The sequence below is a fragment of the Panthera uncia genome, assembly GCF_023721935.1.
Source record: "Panthera uncia isolate 11264 chromosome C1 unlocalized genomic scaffold, Puncia_PCG_1.0 HiC_scaffold_4, whole genome shotgun sequence".
In the NCBI taxonomy this organism is placed as follows: Eukaryota; Metazoa; Chordata; class Mammalia; order Carnivora; family Felidae; genus Panthera; species Panthera uncia.
Window position 1 is genome coordinate 98,496,210 of NW_026057585.1, and position 24,411 is coordinate 98,520,620.

Below are 24,411 nucleotides of genomic sequence, written 5' to 3' on the forward strand. Positions count from 1 at the left end.
AGCCCCGAGTCGGGCTCTGTGCTGACAGTTCAAAGCCTGGAGCCTGTTTCAGATTCTGTGTCTCCCTCTCTGTGACCCTCCCCCGTTCATGCTCTGTCTCTCTCCGTCTCAAAAATAAATAAACGTTAAAAAAAATTTTTTTAAATAAATAAATAATAAAAAAATAAAAAAGGGTAAAAACTACCAATGTGGGTTCTTCATCTTTCTGGGCCACCGACCCTTCAGGAATTTAAAGTCGAATCCTTCCCCTCGAAAATGTGCACAGAGGTTGCGCCTGGGTGGCTCAGTCGGTTAAGCGTCCGACTTTGGCTCAGGTCATGATCTCACGGTTCGTGGGTTCGAGCCCCGCGCCGGGCTCTGTCCTGACAGCTCAGAGCCCGGAGCCTGCTTCGGATTCGCTCTCTCTTTCTCTCTCTCTCTCCCTCTCTCTCTGTCCCTCCCCCGTTCACGCTCTTTCCCTCTCAATTAATAAACATTAAAAATTTAAAAAAGAAAGAAAGAAAGAAAATGTGCACAGATGCGTCACATTTGTTTGCAGTTTGGGGCATTCCTCGAACCTCTAATTACAAGTTCCTTCGTGGGACTCCTGCCCAGATGAAAAACGGTGCTTCGCAGCAAACGGGACATAGTGTATATATATATATATATACTCTTCAGGGTGAATGAGAATAAATTAAACTCATAGTATAGGAAGCACCTGCCAAGATGTAAGCGCCTGCCTGGGGAGCTGGGATCTGTGGGTCTGGCAGTAGCAGTAAAAGCGTCTGTCCAGAGTGAGCCCAAGGACACCATTAGGATGGGACGAGGAGAGGGACCTTGGCCCTGCCTGCGGTGGCCCTTCTCCTGCCAGGAGCCTGTGCACAAGCATTAGCGAGGCCCGGGACGGCGTCCAATTGGGGCACTTTAATTGGAAAGTCACAGAAGCATCTTTGTCTTTGCTGAAGCATCTCTCTTCCCTGATCCAAAAATCCATTTGTTATGAATGGCATCTGTGCTGGATGTGTTCATCCTCAGCCTCGGGGGTTTTGATTGTTTTTCTTCTCTTTCGTTTTGATCCCACGCGGTCGCAAATCAGCTGAAAGATATTCTAAAAATCTCAAAAGGATCGACAGTGAGTTAATTTTCATTCGCCTGCCATCTGTGTACATACCGCCAAGCCCTTGGGGCACCAAGGGAGCGGCTGCAACCCCCAGGGTCTCCCTGCACAGCCAGCAACCCAGGGTGGAGCCGGTGTCATCTAGAAAATGTGTCCTTCCATTTCTCTCCTAAATCCAGCCGCTCTCAGCCTCCCCGGAGACTTTCTCAGCCCTCAAGGCCCCCGAGGTCTGCTCCGCTCGGGGGGTGGGGGTCCCGCCTTCCCTCCATGCCGCCTCCCCGGAGGGGTCCTCTGTGGGCTGGACAGGAATCTTCCATCAATGCTGCTTCAGCATGAGTTACCACATCGTCCTGGGCCGGGAATTAGGGCGAGGCAAGCAGGCACTCGTCCGGGGCACACAAATCAAGGAGGGGCTCAAACCTGAGTCATGCAGAGAAATCAGATTTTAAAACATCAAACTTAACACCAAAATCCACGATGAGCAAAATATCACAATTTTATTTATTTATTTATTTTTTTTTTTTGAGATTTTATTTTTAAGTGAGCTCTACACCCAACATGGGACTCAGACTTACAACCCCAGGATCAAGAGTTCACATGCTCCGCTGACTCAGCCAGCCAGGTGCCCAAATATCACAATTTCTCTTTTTATAAAGTTTTTTTTTTAGCTTGTGCCAGGTAGGGGCAGAGAGAGAGGGAGAAAGGCTTCCAAGCAGGCTCTGAGCTGGCACAGTGCAGAGCCCGACACGGGGCTCGAACTCATGAACTGTGAGATCATGACCTGAGCCGAAAGCAAGAGTCGGCAGCTCAGCCGACTGAGCCACGCAGGCGTCCCGCAAATGTCACAAACTCAGCTGCATCCAGGAGGTAACGGCCCACCTTTTCTGAGAAGTCCTTCCACGGGTGCTGTGGGCATGGCAGGCGGCGCTCAGAAGCTCCTCGGGGGGTGCGGCGGGGGAGCAGTTGGTCACCCCGGCATCTTGGCTTGGCCTGCCTGGTGCAAACCCTGAGTCAGCCATTCACTGGCGGAGCTGTCCCACCCGGCTCTAATGACCTGTGACTTTTTAGCTGCGTGTCCTCAACTACCCTCATCAAGGAGCAAGCTTTCAGTTTGGGGACCGCCCCTTGGGAGACCCAGTCAGCCAGTTACAAATCTCCCCAGTCTGGGGCCACCTGCGTGGCTCAGTCGGTTAAGCGTCCGACTTGATTTCGGCTCAGGTCATGATCTCACGATTCATGAGTTCGAACCCACGTCAAGCTCTGCACTGACATTGAGGAGCCTGCTTGGGATTCTCTCTCTCCCTCTTTCTCTGTTCCTCCCCCCACCTCTCAAAAGAAACAAATAAGCTTAAAAAAATAAAAATAAAAATAAGCCTACCCAGTCTGCATTGCCCTTCTAACCACCAGAATATCCTAGGGGCGCCTGGGTGACTCAGTTAAGCGTCTGACTTCGGCTCAGGTCATGATCTCGTGGTTCACGCGTTCAAGCCCCACGTCGGGCTCTGTGCTGACAGCTCAGAGCCTGGAGCCTGCTTCCTGTGTCTCCCTCTCTCTCTGTCCCTCCCTGCCCCAAATAAACATTAAAAAAAGAAAAAAGGAAAAGAATATGCTAACAGGCTCTGACAAATGCTGTGCTGAAATCCATCCTTTCCTTGGCAGTTTCCTGACCGTCAGGAAGCAATCAAACAAACAAGTAAGAGTAATCTAGGGAATTCTGATAAAAGAGGTCCAGGGACCTCGCTCCTAGGGAACCATGGAGTGTTTGCAGAAAATCAGAGAGATTTTCTACCCTTTTGTCTGGGAAATGCTCCCACACGCCCCCACGAGTGTGGGGTCGGGACATTTTGTAATTGGAACTCAAACTGCAATACAATGTAACGGCCACTCGGATTCTGCAGGCTGCTTTCTCCTTCCAGCTCCAAACCCCTTCTGGAGAGAATTACAATATCCAGCAGATAATGAAGACTTCGTGAGTCTCGTGCCTCAACCGGAAGCTGCTGCAGATTAAAAATTACATTCAGAATTTAAATTAATTTAATTAATTTAATTCTGTGCAGGGGTTACAAGTCATGGGTAGAGACCCTAGTTAAGGCGAAGCTCCTGGGACTAAGCTTAGTGTTGTGGCAGCCCGTTAAAATCCAAGGAAGGACAAGGTGAACTTCATCTTGGAGGAGCAGGATGCTAACTGGTTGGGGGCGAGAGCTGTCGGTCCCCCGGTGCCTCCGTTCACTAGCTGCGGCCTTGGGTGAGTCAACCAGCCTCTCTGTGCTTTGAGAAGTGGAGATGATCGCACGGAACCCATTCTTGGTCTTGTTGACAGGTAAGTGGGCCGTACCTGGCAGGTAATGAGGCCTCAGTAACATCCATCTATGATAGGTGGAGGGAGAAGTTTCTCGTTATCTTGAGGTCCTTGTGAAGCCCCACGGAAAGCCTACTCTCAGTGAATCACAAGGGGCCACCCTCTTCTGAAGAACTCAGCCCCTGCTTTTCCATCCGGAGCTCACACACTGCGTGCGTCCTCTGACCTGTCCTTCCTTGGCAGTGATGGGCATTTTGGAGTGGGCCGTCTGAGGGTTCTGCACACCTTTGCCCCTAGAAATGCCACCCGCCTAGCTGACAGGCATGATCCCTCCGCGTTGGCCACACCAACCGGGTTTCTCGGCCTCTAGAGTTGCAGTTGCCTGGGCCTCCATTTAAGTGACAACCTTAAGAACTCTGAGGAAAAGAGAGTGGGAACAGATAGGGATTAAAAAAAAAAAAAATCCCCCTAGAGACCTGCCCCTGCTGCTGTTGGAGATCTGGGCAGCTCCCAGGCCTTCGTTCCAGCTTTGAGAGATGATTCCCATGCTGATGAGAAAGCGCTACCTGGGGCTCTTACAGCTCAAGGCTGCCTCCTGAGGTTAGGATTATCGCATCATTTCAAAGACAAAGGAATTAAGGCTCCAAGTTAGAGACCCTTCCCTCTGTCCTTTAGGCTGATTTCCTCTTGCCGGTCTGGAGCCCCTTAAGTCCCCACGTGCTCTCCTTCATGGGCTCCTCCAAGGGGAACTCTGCTCAAAGGTGCCTGCTCCTTGCTTCCCCAATTTCCCTCGGTGGTTGTTGTTGTTTTTTTTAATGTTTGTTTATGCTGAGAGAGAGGGAGAGAGAGAACAAGCGGAGGAGGGGCAGACAGAGAGAATCCCAAGCTGGCTCCGCACTGTGAGTGCAGAGCCTGATACGGGGCTGGATCTCCGTGAGACCATGACCTGAGCTGACATCAAGAGTTGGATGCTCGGGGCGCCTGGGTGGCTCAGTCGGTTCAGCATCTGACTTCGGCTCAGGTCATGATCTCGTGGTCCGGGAGTTCGAGCCCCGCGTCAGGCTCTGTGCCGACAGCTCAGAGCCTGGAGCCTGTTTCGGATTCTGTGTCTCCCTCTCTCTCTGACCCTCCCCTGTTCATGCTCTGTCTCTCTCTGTCTCAAAAATAAATAAACGTTAAAAAAATTTTTTAAAAAAGTTGGATGCTCAACCGACTGGGCCACCCAGGTGCCCCTCCTGTGCATATTTTCAGTTGAGTCTATCTCCTCCTTCCTCCTCTCATCTGGGCACCCCTAAATACCCTCCTAGCAGTGACTTTGTTTAAAAACCACAGTGTGCTCCGTCTTCCTAAATCCGTGTCTTGCCCGATCCCTACTTCCTCCTGCTGATTTTGCGAAGTCACCCCTGAAGAAGGCAAAGGAGAGGGCTGTTGACAGCAGAAAGCCCTAAGACATGCCCTCAAAGCTACCACAAAAGTAGAGGGTTGACTGCGATTTACGATGAGGACATGTGGATTTCTTTCAGCGAAGGACTTGAAAGGGTGGTGAGTTGAGAATCAATCAAATGTCTAGGAAAAAAAATTGCAAGGGAAGAGTGGAATTTCCATCTCAAACTGGGTCAGCACTCATATACGTTGCTGGTGGAAGGGTCTGGAGGTACAGGTACTTTGGAAAACAGTTGAGGATGATCACATTCGTGAGCCACGTCTGGTTGTATGTCCAAGGTATGCATGCGTCTTGGAGAAACTTGCACCTGCACTCAGGAGACATTTGCAACAAGGTTCATCCCAGCGTTGTTGGTGCTAACAACTAAAAAAAGAACTAGGAAACCACCCAAATACCCATTGATTAAAAGCAAAAAGTGTGTTGTTATTCACACAATGGAATACTACATCCCTGAAAATGAGCCATCTATGATGGAGCTTACAGACGTCAAGCTGAGCCCCCCCAAATTGTAGCAAACGGCTACAATGTATGATGATATCTATGTCAAGTTCAAAAAATATTAAACAACTGTAAAGAGAAGCAAGGGAATAATAAGCACAAGAATGGTGGATCCTGGATAAGATGCTGCCCCGTCTGGGGCCAGAGAAGAATACACAGGGACATTAATGGCATCGCTGATGTCCCATTGCTTAAGCTGGTGATGGGTACCCAAACGTTAGTTATTCTTTTCTTTTATTATTCTTTACACCAGATACACTGTATGTATTCTTTGATATATGTGAACCACTTAGTAATAAACATGAAACCCTCATAGTCTGCTACGAGGAGAGGCCAATCACTCAGGACCCCTGCCGGTCCTCTGTTCTCCTCCGATCGCTTACCACCCTCAGGCCCCTTATCCAACCCTGAACTTTCTATCTGGCTACAGACCCGCCTTCTGAAAAAGGCAGGTCACTTTTGCAGCCGGCCAGCAGTTTTCAACTAGAGGCGCACGTATGTGCCACAGATGGAATCAGTAACCCAGGTGGGTCATAGGCTGCTGCAAGATTCACCTCCCCCCAATCCTAGTGTCACTCAGCAAATGTCTTTCAGGAGCTACCTGAAGTGCTTCAGGGTGGTCTTCTGATATCAGCCTTGGATGCTCTTATCCCCTCCCTGCCCACCACGAAGGTTGAGTGCTTTTGATATGGCGCCGCAGAAATTGCTCAACAAGCATTCGGTCAGTGATCAGTAATAACTAAATGCCCGTAACAAAGTAAATGCTCCTGCACTGGACCGGAGGCAAACGTGAGCCCCGCCTGCTAACAAAGCCTCAGGAGCTGTGGAGACCGGGAGGGCATTTGGCAGCCTGTGGATCTGGGGAAAGATGTGAGGGCATCTCTACCAATCATTAACATTTGAGCTGCAATTTGAGGTCGAGGTGCTGGCTCAGAACGCTATGCTGTGGCCTCTAAAAATCTTGCAACAGCAGCTGAGATCAGGTTCTGCATTTGATTTCCTGCTAGATTCATTGGGTCTGGCCAGAGAGCCTTGTCTTTCTATCTTTATCGCTCTAACCATGTTAATGTAAAATAAGAGAGATTGTTTTGGAGCCCTTTCAGGGCCACGCCTTAGAATTGCTCTGAATATGAGCTCTATGAGTCTGATTTCCGTAGTTATAAATGCTGAGGAGTTGTTGGCTGTTGATTTAGCTGCTGAGTCATGGGGCCCGGATCTAGGTTTTAAGCAGTCTGAAACATCCAGTGTATTGGTGAAATCACAAACTCTGCTTGCAGAATTCACATAATTCTTTAGGAAACATTTTGCAATTTCCTTGTTTTTTTAAGCTGACTTTAATCCTAAAATTCTTGCTTAGCCAATGGGAAACACAATACTGTGCACCAGTGCCTTGGAAACCTAAGCCAGTAGCTCAGGGGATAAAAATGTTAGGAGTGAAGGAAGAAAAGAGGGTTTTGCAACTGGCCAAAAGAAATATTAAATTCGAACACACATTTGAGTCTCTACCTGCAAGGCAATGCAGAAAACAGAGATACGTGACATTTTAGCTCTCAGATTTACAGACCAAGAAGGCGGCTGACAAATACAAACTTAACGATAACAGAAAATGAAGTAATTGCCTTAGCTCTTCCTTGGACGAGGGGAATGTGCTACGGGGCTGATTCTAAATGGGTAGCAGTTCTTTCTTGATCAGAAAGGTGAAATCGCTGCACCCACACTTCCCTGTTTTTCATTTGCCAGACTACCGTGGAATACCGCCTGCTTTGAGCTTCGAGAACTCCCCCGGGTCCGTGTGAAATTCCAGTCCCAAATCGTAACACCTACGGTTCACAGGTATCGGGGGGAGAAAGGGAGGAACACGAAGTCTCCTTTGCAGATGCAACATTAAGAGCTAAAGGCCGAAGGACCACAGGGGACGCACGTGGAGGAGCGCCTGGCACGTAGGAAGTGCTCAAAAGGCATCAGCTCCAACTGGGGGGAAGTTAACTTCCTTTCGGCCACGTCGCCTGATACCCTTTGTCTGACCGACGCACAAGAACAAAACGACCGGGTCACCGCGGCAGGCGGGCGGCCAGACGCGCAGCACGCAAGCGCGGGCGGGCGCACGTGGCCCCCAACACCGGGCCCCGAGGCCGCGCAGCAAACCCGGCCTGGGAGCAGGGTCGAGGCCGCCAACGTCTCCAGGCCGACCCGGTCTCCTGCACCCCGCTGCGGAGCGGGGCAGGCCGGGAAGGGGGGGGGTGGGGAGGGCAGCGCAGGTCGTCGCCAAGGTCGTGGGCCGGACGTGCGGCGCCGGAGCGACGCTGCGTGCGTGCGGGACTCGGAGTACGTGACGGAACCCCGAACCCTCATGCCGGCCGCCCCACCCCGCCCCTCCCCGGGGCCCCGGCACCGCAGACCCCGCTCGGCCAGAGGTCCCAGCGCGGGGCGGGAGTGGAGGGCGTCGGGACGGGGGCCGGCCCGCACCCCTACACAGCCATGGGGAAGTCGGGGTCCCCCCGGCCCCACTCTGCTCCCCGTCCTGAGGAGTCGCTTCCCCCTCCGGGCCGCAGCGGCCGCTGCAGTCCCGCCCCCTCCAGGGAGGTGCGGGCCCGAATGACGGCACGCCAGGCCAATGACGAGGCGCCGTGGCGGGGGCGGGCCGGGGGGCGGGGGAAGTGGGCGGGGCCTCGAGGAGCTGGGCAGGAAGTCGGGGCAGGCAGCGCGGAGACCCGCTTAGAGCATTCGGCGCGCTGAGACCTTGCGGCTTATCCTCGCGCTCGGTGTCTGCGGCACCCTCTGCTTCTTTCTCGGGCAGCGCTATCCGGCGGTCAGGTAGGGGCTCGGGGAAGGGCTGCCGAGCCGGCGCCCAGACCTCGGGGGGGCCCTGCCCTTGAGTCCGGCGGGGACGTGGAAGGGGCGGGTCGGCACGTGCGAGCCGGCCTCCGGGACCAGGGGCGCGGCGCCGGGCTTTGCCCGGGGCGGGGGCAGGATCTGATTAGCCAGCGATTATGGACTCAGGGGGCCTCTTAACCTGCGGGAGCTCGGGAGTAGGACGCCGCAGGCGTGGAGGGTGCAGGGCTTTGGGGAAGACGCGGGCCTAACTCCGGTGCTCATTAGCGCCAGGCCTTTCCTAAAATGGAGGAAGGGGCAGGGACGGGAGAGATGCCCAGGAAGCCGCGATCCCCTCCCCCCACCAGCAGCCCCTGCTCCCGGCTGGGGGCCCTCGGCCTGCAGTCGGGCGGCTGGGGGACGGAAGGAGCAGCGACTAATGAATGGAACTTCAGAAAGTCCTTATTCTTAAGGAGGCGGCGGCAGAACCGTTGCATAAAGGGGAAAGCCCTCCAGGCGACCTCGCCCAGGTCAGGCCGGAGCTGCTCCCGCTGCCCGGCCTGGCCACTCGCAGTCGGCCCCCGATCTGACATAGAAAGGATGTCTTTTTACGAAAACTTCCTGTTCGTTTTCCCCCTACAATGTGGGCTTCCCTCTGGGTGGTGTGGCCCGTCGGTGACTCGCAGCCGAGGACACACGTCGGCCCTTGACCGCCCGGTCCACACGTGCTGCCCTGGACCGGGGTCCAGGCCGATGAGCTGTGGAGACCAGCCCTCCTTGCTGTCTCTGCTTATTGAACGTTAATGACTGCAGGAATAGTTTCCTATCCAATTTAAATTTAATTTTATTTTCACACCCTGAAATAAGTTGAATACTTTGTCTTAATGTCTCTAACATGAAACAAAAAATGAGATCTTACAACTGCCTGAGGACATAGTGTAATAAAGATGTGTTTAAAAGTGCATCTGTCTCTCCCTCTCTCTGCCCCTCCTCCACTCTCTCCCAAAATAAATACACATTTAAAAAATAAAAGCGCATCTAAAACCTATAAAGTGAGGCTGGTAGCCTCGGGTGGGGGGAGATTGACAGCAAAGTGCCTGAGGGGACTCTTTTGTCTGGTGGTGGCACTCATACACAGGTATAATTTGCCAAAACTCGGACTTAACCAAAAGCATGAAGCTAAAAAATACGTGTAAACGAATTTGCCTTTTTGTAAGATAATAAAAACTATATGCCTTTTTTTGTTGGCTAATGAATAAAACTCCATTGTTAACCTAGACAGCGAAGCCACAGGAGTGACTTCAGTGTCTAATTTTGAAACATAAAAAAGAAAGATGCCATTTGCTGCTTCAGAACATTCCAGGCAAGATACTGGAGAGGAGCCCAGCTAGATAATGGCTCTGAACACTCGCCCAATTCCACTAGGCCTCTTTCAGTCCTAGAAGTTCATTTCTTCCTTGGGAGCCCCTGGAGGGGAAGGTGAGAGAGGGCTTTCTTTGAGGATCTGGTATTTGCTGTTTGTGGCAGATCTTTTGTTTGTTTGTGCTTTCAAAGAAGGCCTCTTCCCATGGAGTATCTTAGCATTCAAAGATAGAATCTGGGGGGGGGGGGGCGGCTGGCTGGCTCAGAGCATGTGACTCAATCTCAGGGTGATGAGCTCAGGCCCCACAATGGGCATGGAGCCTACTTTAGAAAATTAAAAAAAAATTTTTTTTTAGAAGAAGCAAAAATAGAATCTTTATTCTTTCAACTTAGGACATTTCCTAAGTGAGTTTTTTTGAATGGGTAAAATGCCTGTTGAAAGAAATACTAATTAGATGTCACTGTGCGTCCGGTCTTGGTAAAGATCCAAGTACGATGAAGCATGAAACGGGCAATGGCAAAGATTGTGCACAGACCAAGGACACTCCTGGCCTCAAAATTTCTGAGCATCCCATATCCAGCAGTTGAACATCTTACTGCCTATGTCCCTAGCTAGTCACTGGTCCACTACAAATCAGGTTTTCCTCCTCGGATCACATCAGGGTTGTTGGTTTTTTTGTTTGTTTTTTGCCCTGGGTGGGTTTGCTCACGACCTTCACGTCCCCTTGGTCCTTACTTGGTCCTTCCATTCCCACGCCAGCCCTCGTTGGGAACTGTTGACAATAACCCGTTTCAGACCGCCTCCTCCTCTGCTGTCCCGCATGCCGGCAGCACATGAATCTTTCCGGTGGTTTTGGGTTCTCCCTGGCGCACATTTTCTGGCTTTCTTTGCTTAGAGGACAAGCCCTGGGCTGCTGGGGTTTTTGAGGCCCTGCAGAGCTGGGTCCAGCAGGCTTCCCGACTCTTGTCAGCCTTGCATTCAATATCTGTCCGGTACCAATTCTTCCTTTCTAGTCCAGGAACCCTCAGAAGTGATTCTTCAAATGAATGACCCAAAACTGCATTATGGTTTATGGAAAATATGAACTGTGTTTCCCCACAGAAAGTCACCATGTCTATCCTCAAGGTGCATGCCAGAGAGATCTTCGACTCTCGTGGGAATCCCACCGTCGAGGTGGACCTCTATACCTCCAAAGGTACGTGGGCCTTCCTTTCCGCAGTTCTGCTACCACACTCCCCCCTCCCCCCCTTTTTTTAATTAAGCGACAGAGCCTTAGGTAAGAAAAGGTGGGTCGTGAAAGCCTTCTGTCTGATCCCCATGTGCTGTTAGGTCGCGGTTCCTGACTGGGAGGAGGGGGGGAGGGTTGCCAGACATGGGGTCCTTGTCCTGCTGCTTCTTGGTATTTAAAACAGAAAGCAGGCTGGTTCCTAGGTCAGTGAGGAGAAGAAAGGCCATTCCTCGTCCTTAAAAGGGCCCATCGCTCGTTTGCTTCTTAGTTTGCTGTCACCAGCATGGCAGGTCTGATGTGACGGAGCTTTGTCCACGAAAAGGAAAGATCAGAGGAGTGCAAGTGTATGTGAAGCCTTCTCTTTGTTTCCAGAAATCACTCTTAGACCAAGGGTTGGGGACAGCTCTTAACATTTGGGTGTTGGGCCATTCCATAGGCTCGTGTTTTCTGCCTAGCTGTAAGTCCTCCCTGGAGGGATTTGCCCACGTGGGAAAAATGGAGGCTTCTTTTCTTATGTTTCTTTTCAGAGCGCCCGCAAGTGGGGAGAAGGGGAGAGAGAATCCCAAGCAGGCTCCACACTCTGCGTGGAGCCTGACGCGGGTCTCGATCTCACAAAACTGAGATCATGCCCCGAGCCAAAATCAAGAGTCAGCCGGTCAGCCGACTGAGCCACCCAGGCGCCCCTTAAATGGAGACTCTTAAAAGCTTTTGGCGGTTTTTAACTTTAAGGAAATTTGGTGTGTTCCGTCCAGCAATGTCTGAGCTGTTTCCAAATGGACCTTGGGTGGGGTCGGAAAAGGAGCCTCAGGCAGAATCACCCGGCGGCGCTGAGCGCACAGACCTGCCGCTCAGAGCTGAGTCATGGTCTGTAGAAACCCCGGCCCTTCCCTTCCTGCCCTGCCCGCGGTTCCTTGCGGTGGCGGGTGCTGTCGGCACAGGGTTTCTTCACAGCACGTGCTTCATGCCAAATACCCCAGGGTTCGAGGAGACTGCTGGGAATTTCCTCGCGGCTGGCAAGGCTGGCTTGCTCACAGCGTGGAACTTTCCATTTGGAAGTTAACGGACTTTAACCAACAGTGCAAACAGGATTCAAGATACTAGAAGATTGTTGGGGGGGGGGGGGGGGAGCATTCTCTCTGAAACACTTTAAAATGACCAAATATTTTTTTGAAATTTAAACGAACGGAAAGTTTTCTCTTGTGTGTCTGTTGATGCTTTTCAAAGACGGGAAATAGTGGAATTGTGAAGAGCCTTTCATCACTTTTTTTTTTTTTTTATTTACTTTTAAGAGCAGTTTTAGGTTCACAGCAAAATCCAGCAAAAGGTACAGACAGCACAGGCCCCCTGTCCTCACACGTGCACAGCATCCCCCACCGGAGTGGGACATTTGTTAACATTGGAACCTGCATTGGCCCATCGTCGCCCAGAGCCCATAGTTACATCAGGGTCACTTGCTTGTTTTCGAGGCTCCTTCACCTCGTCCAGTGCCTGGTGGGGACCTAGAAAGCCAGGGCCCGTGTCAAGAGACCACGTGTCCTGCACACGCCGTCACTGCAGTGACGCAGGCAGACTAACGGACCGTTTATTTAAAATGCCTGCTTGATTTTTTTTTTTCTTTGTTCCTTTGCCTTCTCATATCTCAGGTGGGGAAATCCCTTACGGTTTCAAGTAGTTGCTAGAGGCCGCCTTCACTTCCTGCTCCCCTGAACCTGTCTGCCTGCAGTGCCAGATCCCTGCAGTGTCTTTCTTAACAGCGTCCTTTTCCAAGATCAGCTACGTTTATGCTCCGTAGTGTAGGTCTAGCCAGACGGCCGGGTCCCGTGTCCCCAGGATGGCATAGCGTGGTGCTTGATTGCGTTCCAGTGTTCCCAGGCTCGTACCTGTACTGTCCTTATTTTTTATATCTCCGTATGTTTTTATTGGTTACGCGTGGAAATGATCATCTTTTCGATATAGTGGATTAAAGAATATATTAATTTCTCTTGGTTTTACAAGTTTATTTGTTTCTTTTTAGAGGTGGGGGGGGAGAGAGAGAGAGAGAGAGAGAGATGAATCTCAAGAAGGTGTCACACTATCAGCCCAACGCGGGGCTCGAACTCACAAACCGTGAGATCATGACCCCAGCCGAATCAGATGCTTAACCAACTCAGCCACCCAGGCGCCCCTTGGTTTTACTTTCCAACTTCAGTGTAGCTACTAGAAGATCTTAAACCTCATAAGTGGCTTGCATCGAATTTCTGTGGGGCGGTGCCCCCGGGGGGTGGTCACAGACCAGCTGCAGGACACGAACGGGGAGCTTGTTAGAGATACAGGCACAGAGTCTTAGACCTCCCGTTTCAGAACCCGCATCTTAACAAGGTTGCCAGGTGATCGTTTGCGCACAGGAACATCTGAGAAGCTCTGCTTGAAAACTTTTTCTTGAAACTAGAGAGATTCACCAGCTTTGCCATAGGATCCTCGTTGGAGAATGGTCCCCACGTGAAGGGCAGGAGAGACCGACCATCTGAGTCCCCCAGGTGGTGGAAGGACGTGTTTCCCGATGGCTGCCATCTGTGAGTGGGTGGGACTCCGCAAGGGCTGGGACTGTGTCTCTCAGTCACGATTTCTTCCTCCCTCAACGTCCAGGTCTCTTCAGAGCCGCTGTGCCCAGTGGTGCCTCAACTGGTATCTACGAGGCCCTCGAGCTCCGGGACAATGACAAGACACGCTACATGGGCAAAGGTAAGAACCCCTGCCTGCCTCTGGAGCGTGGCTGCGTGCCTCGTCCACGCCTCCAGCCCCTGCTCCCGGCCTGTCACAGCCTCCCCACTCTCCACGTTCCTTGTATTTGAGGATGGCACACCCTGATGTGGCCCATGGTGTTGATGGTGAGGATGTACTCTGTGCCTGGGGGAGCTGGGAGGGTTGGCATGTTGATTCCAGCCTTCCTAAACCTGTGAGCTCAGGGGCAAGAGTCTTATGCTCATTTGTACTGCACTTGGCCCAATCTGGAAAATTCCTGCTTAGGGAACTGTAGCGCAAGAGCCTTGCCGTGCTCCCAGGAGGGCTCCGCGGGCCTTCCAGACCATCAACCCTCTCCAAGGGGCTAGTCTCGGTAGAGTGTGTGGAAGGCCCGGCTAATGGCTCACCTACAGACCAGTCCTGGCAGCTTGATCTTTCTGTTGGGGGATTCACGGACCTGGCAAAGCCAGCCTCTGCTGGGCTGTGCGCAGATCGACCTATTACTGTCTTGCAAAGTTCGCCTTACCGTAGACAGAATCTGTGTGGCCAAATCACAGAACAGCAGCTGGGGCCTAGACCATGCGTTCTCAACAGGGCAGTATCGCCCCAGGGGTAGGAACTGGTTCTTGGGGGAGGCAAAAAAATTAAAAAAAAAAAAAAAATCCTACAATGTTACTTTGTTTTATGGTCCTCCAAAGGGCCACAGTATATAAATGGGAGTATAGCATATCTGTGGCATTAAATTTTCAGAGAAGGGCAATTCAGGAAAAGGTCTGAAAAGACTGCAGGGGAGGGGTGGTGATGGAGTGAGCTAGGGAAGTCCGCAGCCGGTGCTCCGGGGATTATCTCCCACGGGTTCCCGCTGCTCCCGGCTCAGGCGGATGCTGGTCCCAAGCAGGCCTTGCAGCACCTCGACTGTAATGAGGGTGAACCCGTGGTCCCGAGGACTCTTCCTGCCTTCCTGTCTCCTCTCTTTTCTCTCATTCCCTGTCCTTCACAGCCTGTTCTCTTCTGAGTCTGTCTTTTTTCCTTCTCTGTCAATCTCTACTGGTCAGGTGTCTCCAGACCCGTTAAGTATATTAATGAGTTCCTGGCACCAGCCTTGTGCACACAGGTAATACACGGGGCATCCTTTAGTGTCTGCGGCTGGTTCCCAGTGCATGGTCTTGCCAACTAACTTTATCCCTTCAGACATTCTGAGATGGTTGCTCTGTGTGTGGCTCTAATCCTTGGGGGTCCTAGGTAAGAGCACTCAGACTGGGCCAGAAAATACCCCAATCTTGGGGGGACAGAAATGGGGATTTGAAAGCGGTCCCGTTTAAGGTCTCTGGGCGGGCTTCTGAATATCTGGGTTAATATCCTTGGTGGTTCGCTCAGTGCTGCTCACGCCTGTTTTTCATTAATGCCGGTAATTTGATTTGATTGTTCCTTCTAGGTGTCTCAAAGGCTGTTGAGCACATCAATAAAACTATTGCACCTGCCCTGATTAGCAAGGTAGGACCTGCCTCCTGATAACTAATGTATTAATGCCATCAGAGCGTCTCCCAGGCCAGTGGGCTTTCCTGGTTATGGAAGAGCTTATTCTGAGAGCTAAAGGAGCCCATTGGATTCCCTGTCCTGCATGAGAATGACCTCACCTTTACTAATCCAGCCCCTGCCTGCGTCCACACCTAACAGCGCATGGAATTGGATCAGGGCGACGGGAGACCGTCTCATGATTTTTCCCTCCAACTATCTTGACCTTTGGGAAGTTAAGATCCAGATTTTAAGAGTGGCTCTTGGGTGTTGAGCAGAGTATCCACGGTGACCGACTATTTTTCACGAACCGTGGAATTATTTACTTTATTTTTACTGGCTTTTTGTTTAAACAACAGAGCTCTGGTTGAATAAAATTTGACTTGGAACCTCAGAGTGTCGTAAAAGTAGGGTGAAGTAAGGAGGGGACCCACCAGCCCAACCCACTCCTGCCTCAGCCCCGCCCCGCCCCAACTCCCGTGGCACTGGCAAGGGCAAGAAGGATTTAAAAGCCTTTGGCTAGGGAAGCCTTCTCAGGCCTGGAGCCAACTGCAGCGGCCCGCCCGTGCCTCCCCGGCGTGTGCCTCCCCTCCTTGAACTCATCCTGTTCCCCAGGGGCGCACAGGCTCCTCTGTTGTTTGTCCCCGGCTGGCTTACCTCGGCCTGGCCTTCGCGGGCCTTGTTCATGGGTCCCCAGACGGTTTCTCGTGGCTGCTCTGCCAGCTCACGTGCTCCGACCCGGCCTCCCGGGCACCTCCACGCACCCCTTCGTTCTTTGTGCCCGGGTGCCCTTACCTGGTGTGACTAACGTAGTGAGAGGGCTCTCCTGGGCATCTCTCTTCCCTCTGGGGAAAGGAAGCCGTCTTCACACTCTTCCTGGCGGGGGTCTACCTGGAGCCGTCCTGCGTGGCTGACGGCTGACTTTGGCCAAACGTGCTTTGTGAAAACAGCAAAAGATACCAAGTTACTGACGTGGCATGATGCAGTAATACGTGGTTTTCCTTTCGTATTTTAATTTCTATACAAAGCACTTTATAAATAAAATCAGAGATTTTTATTAATTATGAAGTTTTTAAAGTAGTGCTAACTTTTAGTAAATTGTTTTAAGCCAGCTTTTAGGACACCAGTGTTTTGGGTTTTTTTTTTTTTTTTGCTTTTTTTTTTTTTTTGCTTTTTTGTTTGAAGTAATCTCTGTACCCAGTGTGGGGTTCACACCCACAACCTCGAGATCCAGAGTTGCATGCTCTGTTGGCTGAGCCAGCCAGGTGTCCCTTTAAGACACCAGTTTTGGGGCACCTGGGTGCTTCAGTTTGTTGGGCATCCGACTTTGGCTCAGGTCATGGTTTTGCGGTTCGTGGGTTCGAGCCCCGTGTCGGGCTCTGTGCTGACCGCTCAGAGCCCGGAGCCTGCTTCGGATTCTGTGTCTCCCTCTCTCTCCGCCCCTCCCCTGCTCATGTTCTGTCTTTCTCTCAATAATAAACATTAAAAAAAAAAAAAAAAAGACACCAGTTTTATTACTTTATACTGGAAACACTCATTTTGATCAGTCATCAAGCATTTTGCGGAATGATTGGACTACCTACTTGCAAAAGTCCTATCGCCCTCGAGAATGTGAAGTTTGCCGTCACTGAGGGTACCCAAGAGGGGTGGTCCTGTCACTTAACCTTCGAGGACCACAGCTCGTTGGCCTGAACAGAGTTCTGTTATTTATTGCCCCCCAAAATTGCACTACTTAGCACGGTCCGGGCAGCTCTCTGCCTTACACAGGATGTAATTTCGGACTCCCCAGGTAGACCAACCTCTGTGACACCAGGTCCGCATCTCGGGCAGTTGATCGTTGGCTCCCTAGTGCTTGGAGAAACGTCTGAGAATGCGAAACCAAGCAAAAGGCGGTTTTGTGACTCCCAGGTTCTTGTTTCCTGCCCCCACCCCTTTTTTGCCTCCCATACAAATGCATAGCATAGAACTGGTTCAGGATTGGCACAGTTCCAAAGTTGTCTGGCTTCCGGGGAGGGGAGTGACCACGCTCCCCCAAGTGGCTGACCCTCCCTTCTCCCCACAGAAACTGAGCGTTGTGGAGCAGGAGAAGATTGACAAACTGATGATCGAGATGGACGGGACAGAAAATAAATGTGAGTGACGGGGGTGGAGTCGGCCGGCCTCCCAAAGACCTTCCGACCCTCTGAGGGTCACCATGTGTGACCGAGGACTGTGCAGCATGATCATCTGCGGGCTCTGCGGGGCCCATCAGCTCACCATAATAAAACCTGTTCTGGGGGTGTCTGGGTGGCTTAGTTAAGCATCGGATGCTTAATCTCAGGGTCGTGAGTTCAAGCCCTACGTTAGGCTCTGCACTGGGCATGAGGCCTACCAAAAAAACCAAACACGTTTGTAGATATTAGGAGAAATATCAGGTGACAGCTTGTGCGTGGGGTTACTTCAAAGAGGCTTCTGCTTTGTAGTGATTGAGGCAGTTTGTGGAATTTGCCAGAGTTCCATAGATCAGAGAAAGGGCTTTCTCTTCTGGGGAGAGAGCAGATGAATCCTCACGGCGTGCCGTCATGTTCCTGGGTCGGACGCCGGAAGTAGGTGCAGTAGAGAGGAATGGTTCTGGATCCAGGCCGGGTGCGCTCCCGTGTCGGAGTGCGGGCCAGAAGGCTGGCAGGAGAAGGGTTAAGGGTTACGGGTAAGAAACTGCTTCATTGAACTCTTCTGTTCCAGCTAAATTTGGTGCAAACGCCATCCTGGGAGTGTCCCTGGCGGTCTGCAAGGCGGGGGCCGTTGAGAAGGGGGTGCCTCTGTACCGCCACATTGCCGACCTGGCTGGCAATGCTGAAGTCATCCTGCCGGTTCCGGTGAGTGGCTTTGAACTTCCCAAGTGAGGAGCTGGGAGTACTTGCCGGTGGGGACCTGAGGCCTCCCACCACTCGATCTCATCCACATGTGACTGTCCCAGCTCCGTGGGTACAGGCCAGCTCTGGAGGTCTCCACTGCGAACACCTGCCCTTTGCTAAGAGTGACCCTGAGCTGGGGACTCCACCCCCCCCCCCGTGCTCCACGTCCTTCCTTGCCGACGGGATGAAAATCCCACTGGCCTTGTTGGGTCGGGGGTGTTCGCTGAGGTAGCAGCCAGTCCGGGACAGCAGGTGCGCCTGGTGGCGGTTCCTGAGGCGTCAGGGGAGACCTGGTGAGCGTGTCCTGGCTGCGAGGGGGCTGCTTGCTGGGATTGTCTGGGCCGGATGCTGCATCTGCCTGTCTCTCCCCAGGCTTTCAACGTCATCAACGGCGGTTCTCACGCCGGCAACAAGCTGGCCATGCAAGAGTTCATGATCCTCCCCGTTGGTGCCGCCAACTTCAGGGAAGCTATGCGCATCGGTGCGGAGGTTTACCACAACCTGAAGAACGTCATCAAGGAGAAATACGGAAAAGACGCCACCAACGTGGGGGACGAAGGCGGCTTTGCCCCTAACATCCTGGAGAACAAAGAAGGTACGGGCCCCGGAGGGGTCCCCGGGCGCACAGCACCTGCCCGCACCTGCTGCTCGGGGCCGTCGCTCTTTCCACCTTTCATGCGCCTGCGAGCGACTGCGAGCGAGCGGAGTTCCGGGAAGGGGGTGGGAGCCGGGCCTCTATTTTGTAAAGTAACAAGGAATCTCCTTGCTAATTTGGCTTCTGAGCAGCCCGGTTAGTCTGAAGCAGGCTCGGCCGTGGGGCACGGGCTCACCGTACAGCTTACTCCTGCCATCGCACCACGTCGCGATGGCAGAGGTTCGAAGTCCGCTCCGTGTTCGGGCTGCTGTCTGCCCCACGCCGGGACCAGCGGCCGCCTCGGCTCGTTCCACCACGGGAGCCTCACGTGGCGTCGTTTGGCCTTGAGTCCTTAGGCACAGAGTGAAATGGAAGCGTTGAGTAGGGCGCAGAGAGTCTCGGGACAAGACAGCTTTTGGTTTTAGGAGGGAAGGAGGAGGCTTCAGCCACGTTTTGTCGCCTTCAGCGGCAGCTAGCGAAAGAAAAGAGTGGCCGTCCTGCCCTTTGGGTCAGTTATGCGAAATGCTAATGTTCGGCCATTCGGACCTATAAAAAATGATCCTCTCACGGTTTAACGTGGTAGTTTGGAGATGCGTGGTGTGGAACAGGTGCCGAATGTCTCTGTCCGCTTCCGTCCAGGCAGCACTGCCACGTGAGGCAGAGCAGAGCCTGGGCTGGGGTCACCCTCGCCGTCCCGGGCCCTTGGTCCACTGGGCTCCCTCTCGGATCCCAGCCTTTCGGCACTGTTGAGAACCCGTTCCTTGGGACGGCGGATCTCAGCCGGGCGCCGTCACTGCGTCTTGGCCAGCACAGCTGTTCCTGGGTGCTAAATTTGGGAGCGTCTGTCCGTGAGAACGCCTCGTAGAGTGGAGACTGAATTTCTCACTCGGTTATCTGCCGGGGCCCTGACCGACGGTTTCTTGCTCCAAAGCAGAAAAAAGTTAACTGGAATCACTGAAATGGAGGGCTGGGGCCAGAGCATCTCGTGGTCTTCCTGTTAGGGTGCCCATTTGGCAGGGGTCACAGGGACGTTTTCGCTCCACCTGCCTGGTTTCCGATGTTGTCGCCACCCTCTCTTCCCAGCTCTGGAGCTGCTGAAGAACGCCATCGGGAAAGCCGGCTACACCGACAAGGTCGTCATCGGCATGGACGTGGCCGCTTCTGAGTTCTTCAGGTCGGGGAAGTATGACCTGGACTTCAAGTCTCCCGATGACCCCAGCAGGTACATCACACCCGACGAGCTGGCCAACCTGTACAAGTCCTTCATCAGGGACTACCCAGGTGAGTGCTCGGGGCGGCCCCTTCTCCGGCCACTGCCTGCAGCGCTCTGCCGGCTGGTGGCGGGGCTCCCGGGAAAGTGCGTGGGGCACCTGCGCCCCCACCTCCCTGGGGGAGGGCCTCACGGAGGTGCCGGTGCAGCAGGCGAGTCGGGAGGTGGGTCCGGGATGCCAGCCGGGCACTGACGTGTGCTAGGTCGTTTGCAAAGTGTCGGGGCTTCTGCCCCTGTCACCACAGCCACCTGAGCAGATGCGGTCCTGGCTCCCTTGCACAGGTGGGAGCGAGCCTTGAAAACCCGACCTGCGGTGTTTTCCGCCCACTGCGAACCCGCGCTCTTCCGGGCACCGTTAATGCCGGTTCACGCGGGAGGGAAACTGAGGCACAGAGCGGGTCAGTGATGTGCCCAAGGGCGGTCAGCAAATGTTGGAGCGCAAATCAGACCAGGAAGTCCGTGCGTGAACTCAAAGCTAAAAAACGTGCCCAGGGTGGAGCCGAGACCAGCCCAGCCCTTGGCTTCCTGAGCCCACCGCTGTATGCTCAATGGCACTAAACTCAAGCCACCCTGGGCAGGGAAGTGTCCCACTTAGCAGCTCTGGGGTCCCAGGACTACAGCTGACTTGCCTGTCACAGGAGTCGGTGGGTAGGCAGAGTGTCTCCAGGGCTGGGTCGGGGAGCCGGTCCTGTCCCGCATGGGAGAGGGGTGAGGCCAGGCAAGCAGCGAGCCGGGAGGGGAAGGAGGCTCGGTTGCCCTTCAGCACTGGGGTCTCCCCGGCAAAACCTGGCTCTCGTTTCCCCAGTGGTGTCCATCGAAGATCCCTTCGACCAGGATGACTGGGAAGCTTGGCAGAAGTTCACTGCCAGCGCCGGCATCCAGGTGGTGGGGGATGATCTCACCGTGACCAACCCGAAGCGGATTTCCAAGGCCGTGAACGAGAGGTCGTGCAACTGCCTCCTGCTCAAAGTGAACCAGATCGGCTCCGTGACCGAGTCCCTCCAGGCGTGAGTGTCCCCGGGGGGGTCAGCTGTCAGGGAGCGAGGCACAGAGTCTCAGCCAGAGCTTCCGGCTGGAACTATAACGGGCTTCCGGTGGGCGTCCCGGGTGGCTTCTGGATGAGCCGTGGCACCAGGGGGCTCGGGTGTCGGGCCGCTGTGGCCCGGGCCTGACCCCTTTGTGGCTCCAGGCTCGTGACTTCATTTTACATGGAGAATATCGGTCACAGGTGCGGTCAGGAGAACAAGTCTGTCCGCCCAAGGAGGCTAGACCCTATTTTGTAAACGTGACCTAGAGGGCTGAGAAGGTCCTCAGGACTCTGTGACTGGAGAGAAAGGTGGGAGTTCTCGTCACCCCCAGGAGTTGAGAGCTTGGTGGCAGCTCCTGGCTCCGAGCCCTCCCGCGGGCTTCAGGAGGGGCTGCCGTCACAACCATCTGGGTTGTTTCCTGACTTCAGGTGCAAGCTGGCCCAGTCCAACGGGTGGGGCGTCATGGTGTCGCATCGCTCCGGGGAGACCGAGGATACCTTCATCGCTGACCTGGTGGTGGGACTTTGCACTGGGCAGGTAAAGAGCTTCTCTGATCTCAGCTGCCCGAGCACAAGCAGGAAGGGCGGAGGCGGACGGGGTCCCGGATGCCCCTTCATCCCCTGGTTCCTAGGGTCAGAAATCCCGCCCAGAACGCCCACGAAGATTGAGAGTGCACGGCAAGCGCACGTGACCTTTCCTTTCCCTTTCTAGATCAAGACAGGTGCACCTTGCCGTTCTGAGCGCCTGGCCAAGTACAACCAGATCCTCAGGTAAAGAGGAAGCCCGGGGGCACTGGGAGCTCTTGGCTCTGCGGGGCGGGGGGCCCGTGTCAGGTCGCCCGTGTCGGGTCGTGGGTGACTCGGGCGGAGAACCTTGCCCCTTGGCCCCAAGGCTGGAGCCGGTCCCGTGCTGCCACCTTCTGGTGGAGGAGGGAACAGGCTCCCCCTTCAGACAATCACAAAGCCGTTAGAGCTGAGAGAGATCCCCAGCGGATATGTCGTTCAGCACCTGTGTTTTGTGGACGGGAAACCGGGGCTCAGTGAAGAAGGAAATTCAGGGCGACAGGAAGGTTTCCACTGTTCAGTGCTTCTGGATATCTGGTCCCTTTTTATCATAACGTGTCCGTGGAAACCTCCTTAACGTGGAGACTTGCCTCCTTTTTTGTCCCTTTTGTTAGTCTCGCAGGAAAAGAAACCTCTCTTTCGTAGTTCTGCCCACGTTACCCTTTCCTTAAACAAAACGTGACTGGCAGAGCACGCGCCCTTCCCCGCCACGTAGATACGGCAGCTGCTGGTACTCGTGCACGCTTCTTCTCGTCCGCCTGCCTTTCGCCTTTTTGGCTGGAGAATTTTCAGCCCATTCCAGCCATGTGATTTCACCTATGAATACCTTAGCACATGTCTCAGAGATAACGGTTATGTTTGCTTTGTGATGTAACCATCGTGCTGTGAGAGTGCCCAGGGTTCAGTCGTGCCATGACAGTCGTGCCCAGCATTCCTGGGGCCCGTCTCCCCTGGTGCGACACCAGGATGCAAACGCTTCATTCAGGGCCTTCCCTCCTTTTGTCCCCATGCCATTTATTCGAAGAGACCGGGTTGTCCTTTCGTTGAAGAGCGTTTTTGTTATATTCTGAGAAGTAGCGGTGTTGACCTATCTGCTGGTCTGCCTTTGGGAAACTCTGGGGGCAGAGAAGGCAGGGCAGGCTGAGGGGCAGCAGGTGGCCCGCTTGCTGGGGGAGCCGGGTGGACGGGGAGGGCCCGGTGCTCCTGTCTTCCTGCTGGCTCCGAGGACCGCATCGAGGAGGCTGGGCGAGTGCCGGGGCCTGGTCCCCGGGTGGGGAAACGTAGGCCTTGGGGGTGGAGATTTCACTTCTCTTTCTCACCCCCTCCTCTCTGTCCTCGGCTTCCCTAGAATTGAAGAGGAACTGGGTAGCAAGGCCAAGTTTGCCGGCAGAAGCTTCAGAAACCCCCTCGCCAAGTAAGCTCCGGGCGACGCACCCCGAGCTCTGCGGTCCTGAGTCGGCTCATTAGATCTCTGCTCCTGGCGTCCCCCGGGCACCTCGAGGCCCCCGGCCGGAGCCTCTGCTAGTCACATGCCCTCTCCCTTCCTGTGATGTTCTCACTGCTTCCTTAGAACCGCTGCAGAAGCCAGGCTTGACCATCTGGAACCCTGCTGGAAATCCTAGCTCTGTAATCATGTGATTGGCCCAGATCAGTGTTTTCTCACCTCACTTCCCACCAAGTGTCTGCAGCTGAGTCTGTCTACGTTGCAATCACAAGGTGTCCACAGGCGAGATCCCCAGTGGTTTTGTTTGCAGAATAAAAAGGCCTCAGTGACCCATAGAAACGTGTGTGTGTGTGTGTGTGTAAAACATTCTGAGTCTGTCCATTCGTCATGTCTTGAGTGTTCATGTTCATGTTACGCTGGGGTACAGCCCTGTAAGAGTTGGGATGCTTTGTGTCCTGACAAAGGGACAGGAGTTGAGGACATTTCATAAGTCTTTGGGCAGGGCATTTGAGGCAAAAGGGGAAGGGGGGGCATGTTGTATCCTTGAACAGAAGTAGGGTCCTTCTTGGGAGCAGAACATGACTTCTTATTTGGGAGAAAATACAAACACAGAACTGTTACAGGTGACCTCAGGGTGGTGGCTTCTAGATCACGTGAGCCTGTAATTGTCCAGACCGGAAGGCCTCCTGGATAGAGCACAGCCAACCATCCTGGGCAAGCTGGAAGGTGGTTTCTGGGTTCCTGGGGGAAGAAGGTAAAAGGATGGTTGAACGGCAGCTCTGGGGAGGCGGGAGGGCGTTTGGAAGGCCTTGGAATCCCATTTAGATGAATACAATTTAATGCCATTCCTCGTTCTTCCTAATATTTCCGCTGCTTGAAAGCTACACGTAGTGATGCCCACAGCACTGTGTACTGATCGGCTCTGCAGAAAGCACCCATACTGTGTTCATGAACACCCGAGCGTGAGGAGGTACATTTACTTAGAACTGAGAGATGAAGTATTGTGGTTACTCTCTGCCCCTTGGAAGCATCTCGTGTTTTATTAGCAATTTTACTTTTTTCCCCTTATTTGGTCAAGTCTCGAATTGTGGGTTTTGTTCTGTTTTGTTTTAATGTTTATTTTTGAGACCGAGCAGGGGAGGAGCAGAGGAAGGGGTTGGGGGGACAGAGGATCCAAAGCAGGCTCTGCACTGACAGCAGAGGGCCTGACGCGGGGCTCGAACTCAGGAACCATGAGATCTTGACCTGAGCTGAAGTCAGACTCAACCACCTGAGCCACCGGGTGCCCCTCGAATTGTGTTTTAATCCCCAGCCTGAGGACTAGGACGCCTCCTCGTGGGCATTTTTATTTATTGTTTATTAGTTTGGATTTAACTCCAGAGGCAGAATCAGTGGGAAAAGGCACATCGAGAGATTTATCACAAGGAATTGGCTTCTGAGACTGTGGGGCACGGCCGGGCAAATCCAAAGTCCATGGGGCAGCCCGTCAGGACCGAGCCCGGGCACGGGTGAAACCTTGATTCACAGGTGGAATTTCTCCCTTGGGGGAACTTCAGGCCCTGCCCTTAGGACCCAACTGATTGAGTCAGGAAATCCTGGTTCT

The 24,411-nt window shown here is 53.5% G+C and overlaps 1 protein-coding gene across 2 annotated transcripts; it reads left to right on the plus strand.

Moving 5' to 3' along the window:
• Positions 1-7,600: 7,600 nt before the first annotated feature.
• On the plus strand, positions 7,601-23,147 carry ENO1 (enolase 1). 2 transcript variants are annotated; one of them, XM_049618841.1, is made up of 12 exons: positions 7,601-7,662; positions 10,613-10,706; positions 13,365-13,460; positions 14,896-14,954; positions 17,038-17,107; positions 17,697-17,830; positions 18,242-18,464; positions 19,587-19,784; positions 20,579-20,780; positions 21,230-21,338; positions 21,513-21,571; positions 22,713-23,147. In XM_049618841.1, exons 2-12 carry the CDS (start codon positions 10,622-10,624, stop codon positions 22,780-22,782), a joined length of 1,305 nt encoding a protein of 434 aa, XP_049474798.1. In that variant the 5' UTR covers positions 7,601-7,662; positions 10,613-10,621; the 3' UTR covers positions 22,783-23,147. The 2 variants fall into 2 exon arrangements, with proteins under 2 accessions (XP_049474798.1, XP_049474797.1); XM_049618840.1 differs by lacking the exon at positions 7,601-7,662 and adding an exon at positions 8,011-8,151.
• The last annotated feature ends 1,264 nt before the right edge of the window (positions 23,148-24,411 follow it).

What these genes read in the sequence shown, in the direction of transcription:
- ENO1 (XM_049618841.1), top strand. Translation starts at nt 10,622, where the DNA reads ATGTCTATCCTCAAGGTGCATGCCAGAGAGATCTTCGACTCTCGTGGG. An exon ending in TGGGACTTTGCACTGGGCAG is followed by an intron (nt 21,339 to 21,512) that starts GTAAAGAGCTTC and finishes TTCCCTTTCTAG; the next exon opens with ATCAAGACAGGTGCACCTTG. An exon ending in AAGTACAACCAGATCCTCAG is followed by an intron (nt 21,572 to 22,712) that starts GTAAAGAGGAAG and finishes CGGCTTCCCTAG; the next exon opens with AATTGAAGAGGAACTGGGTA.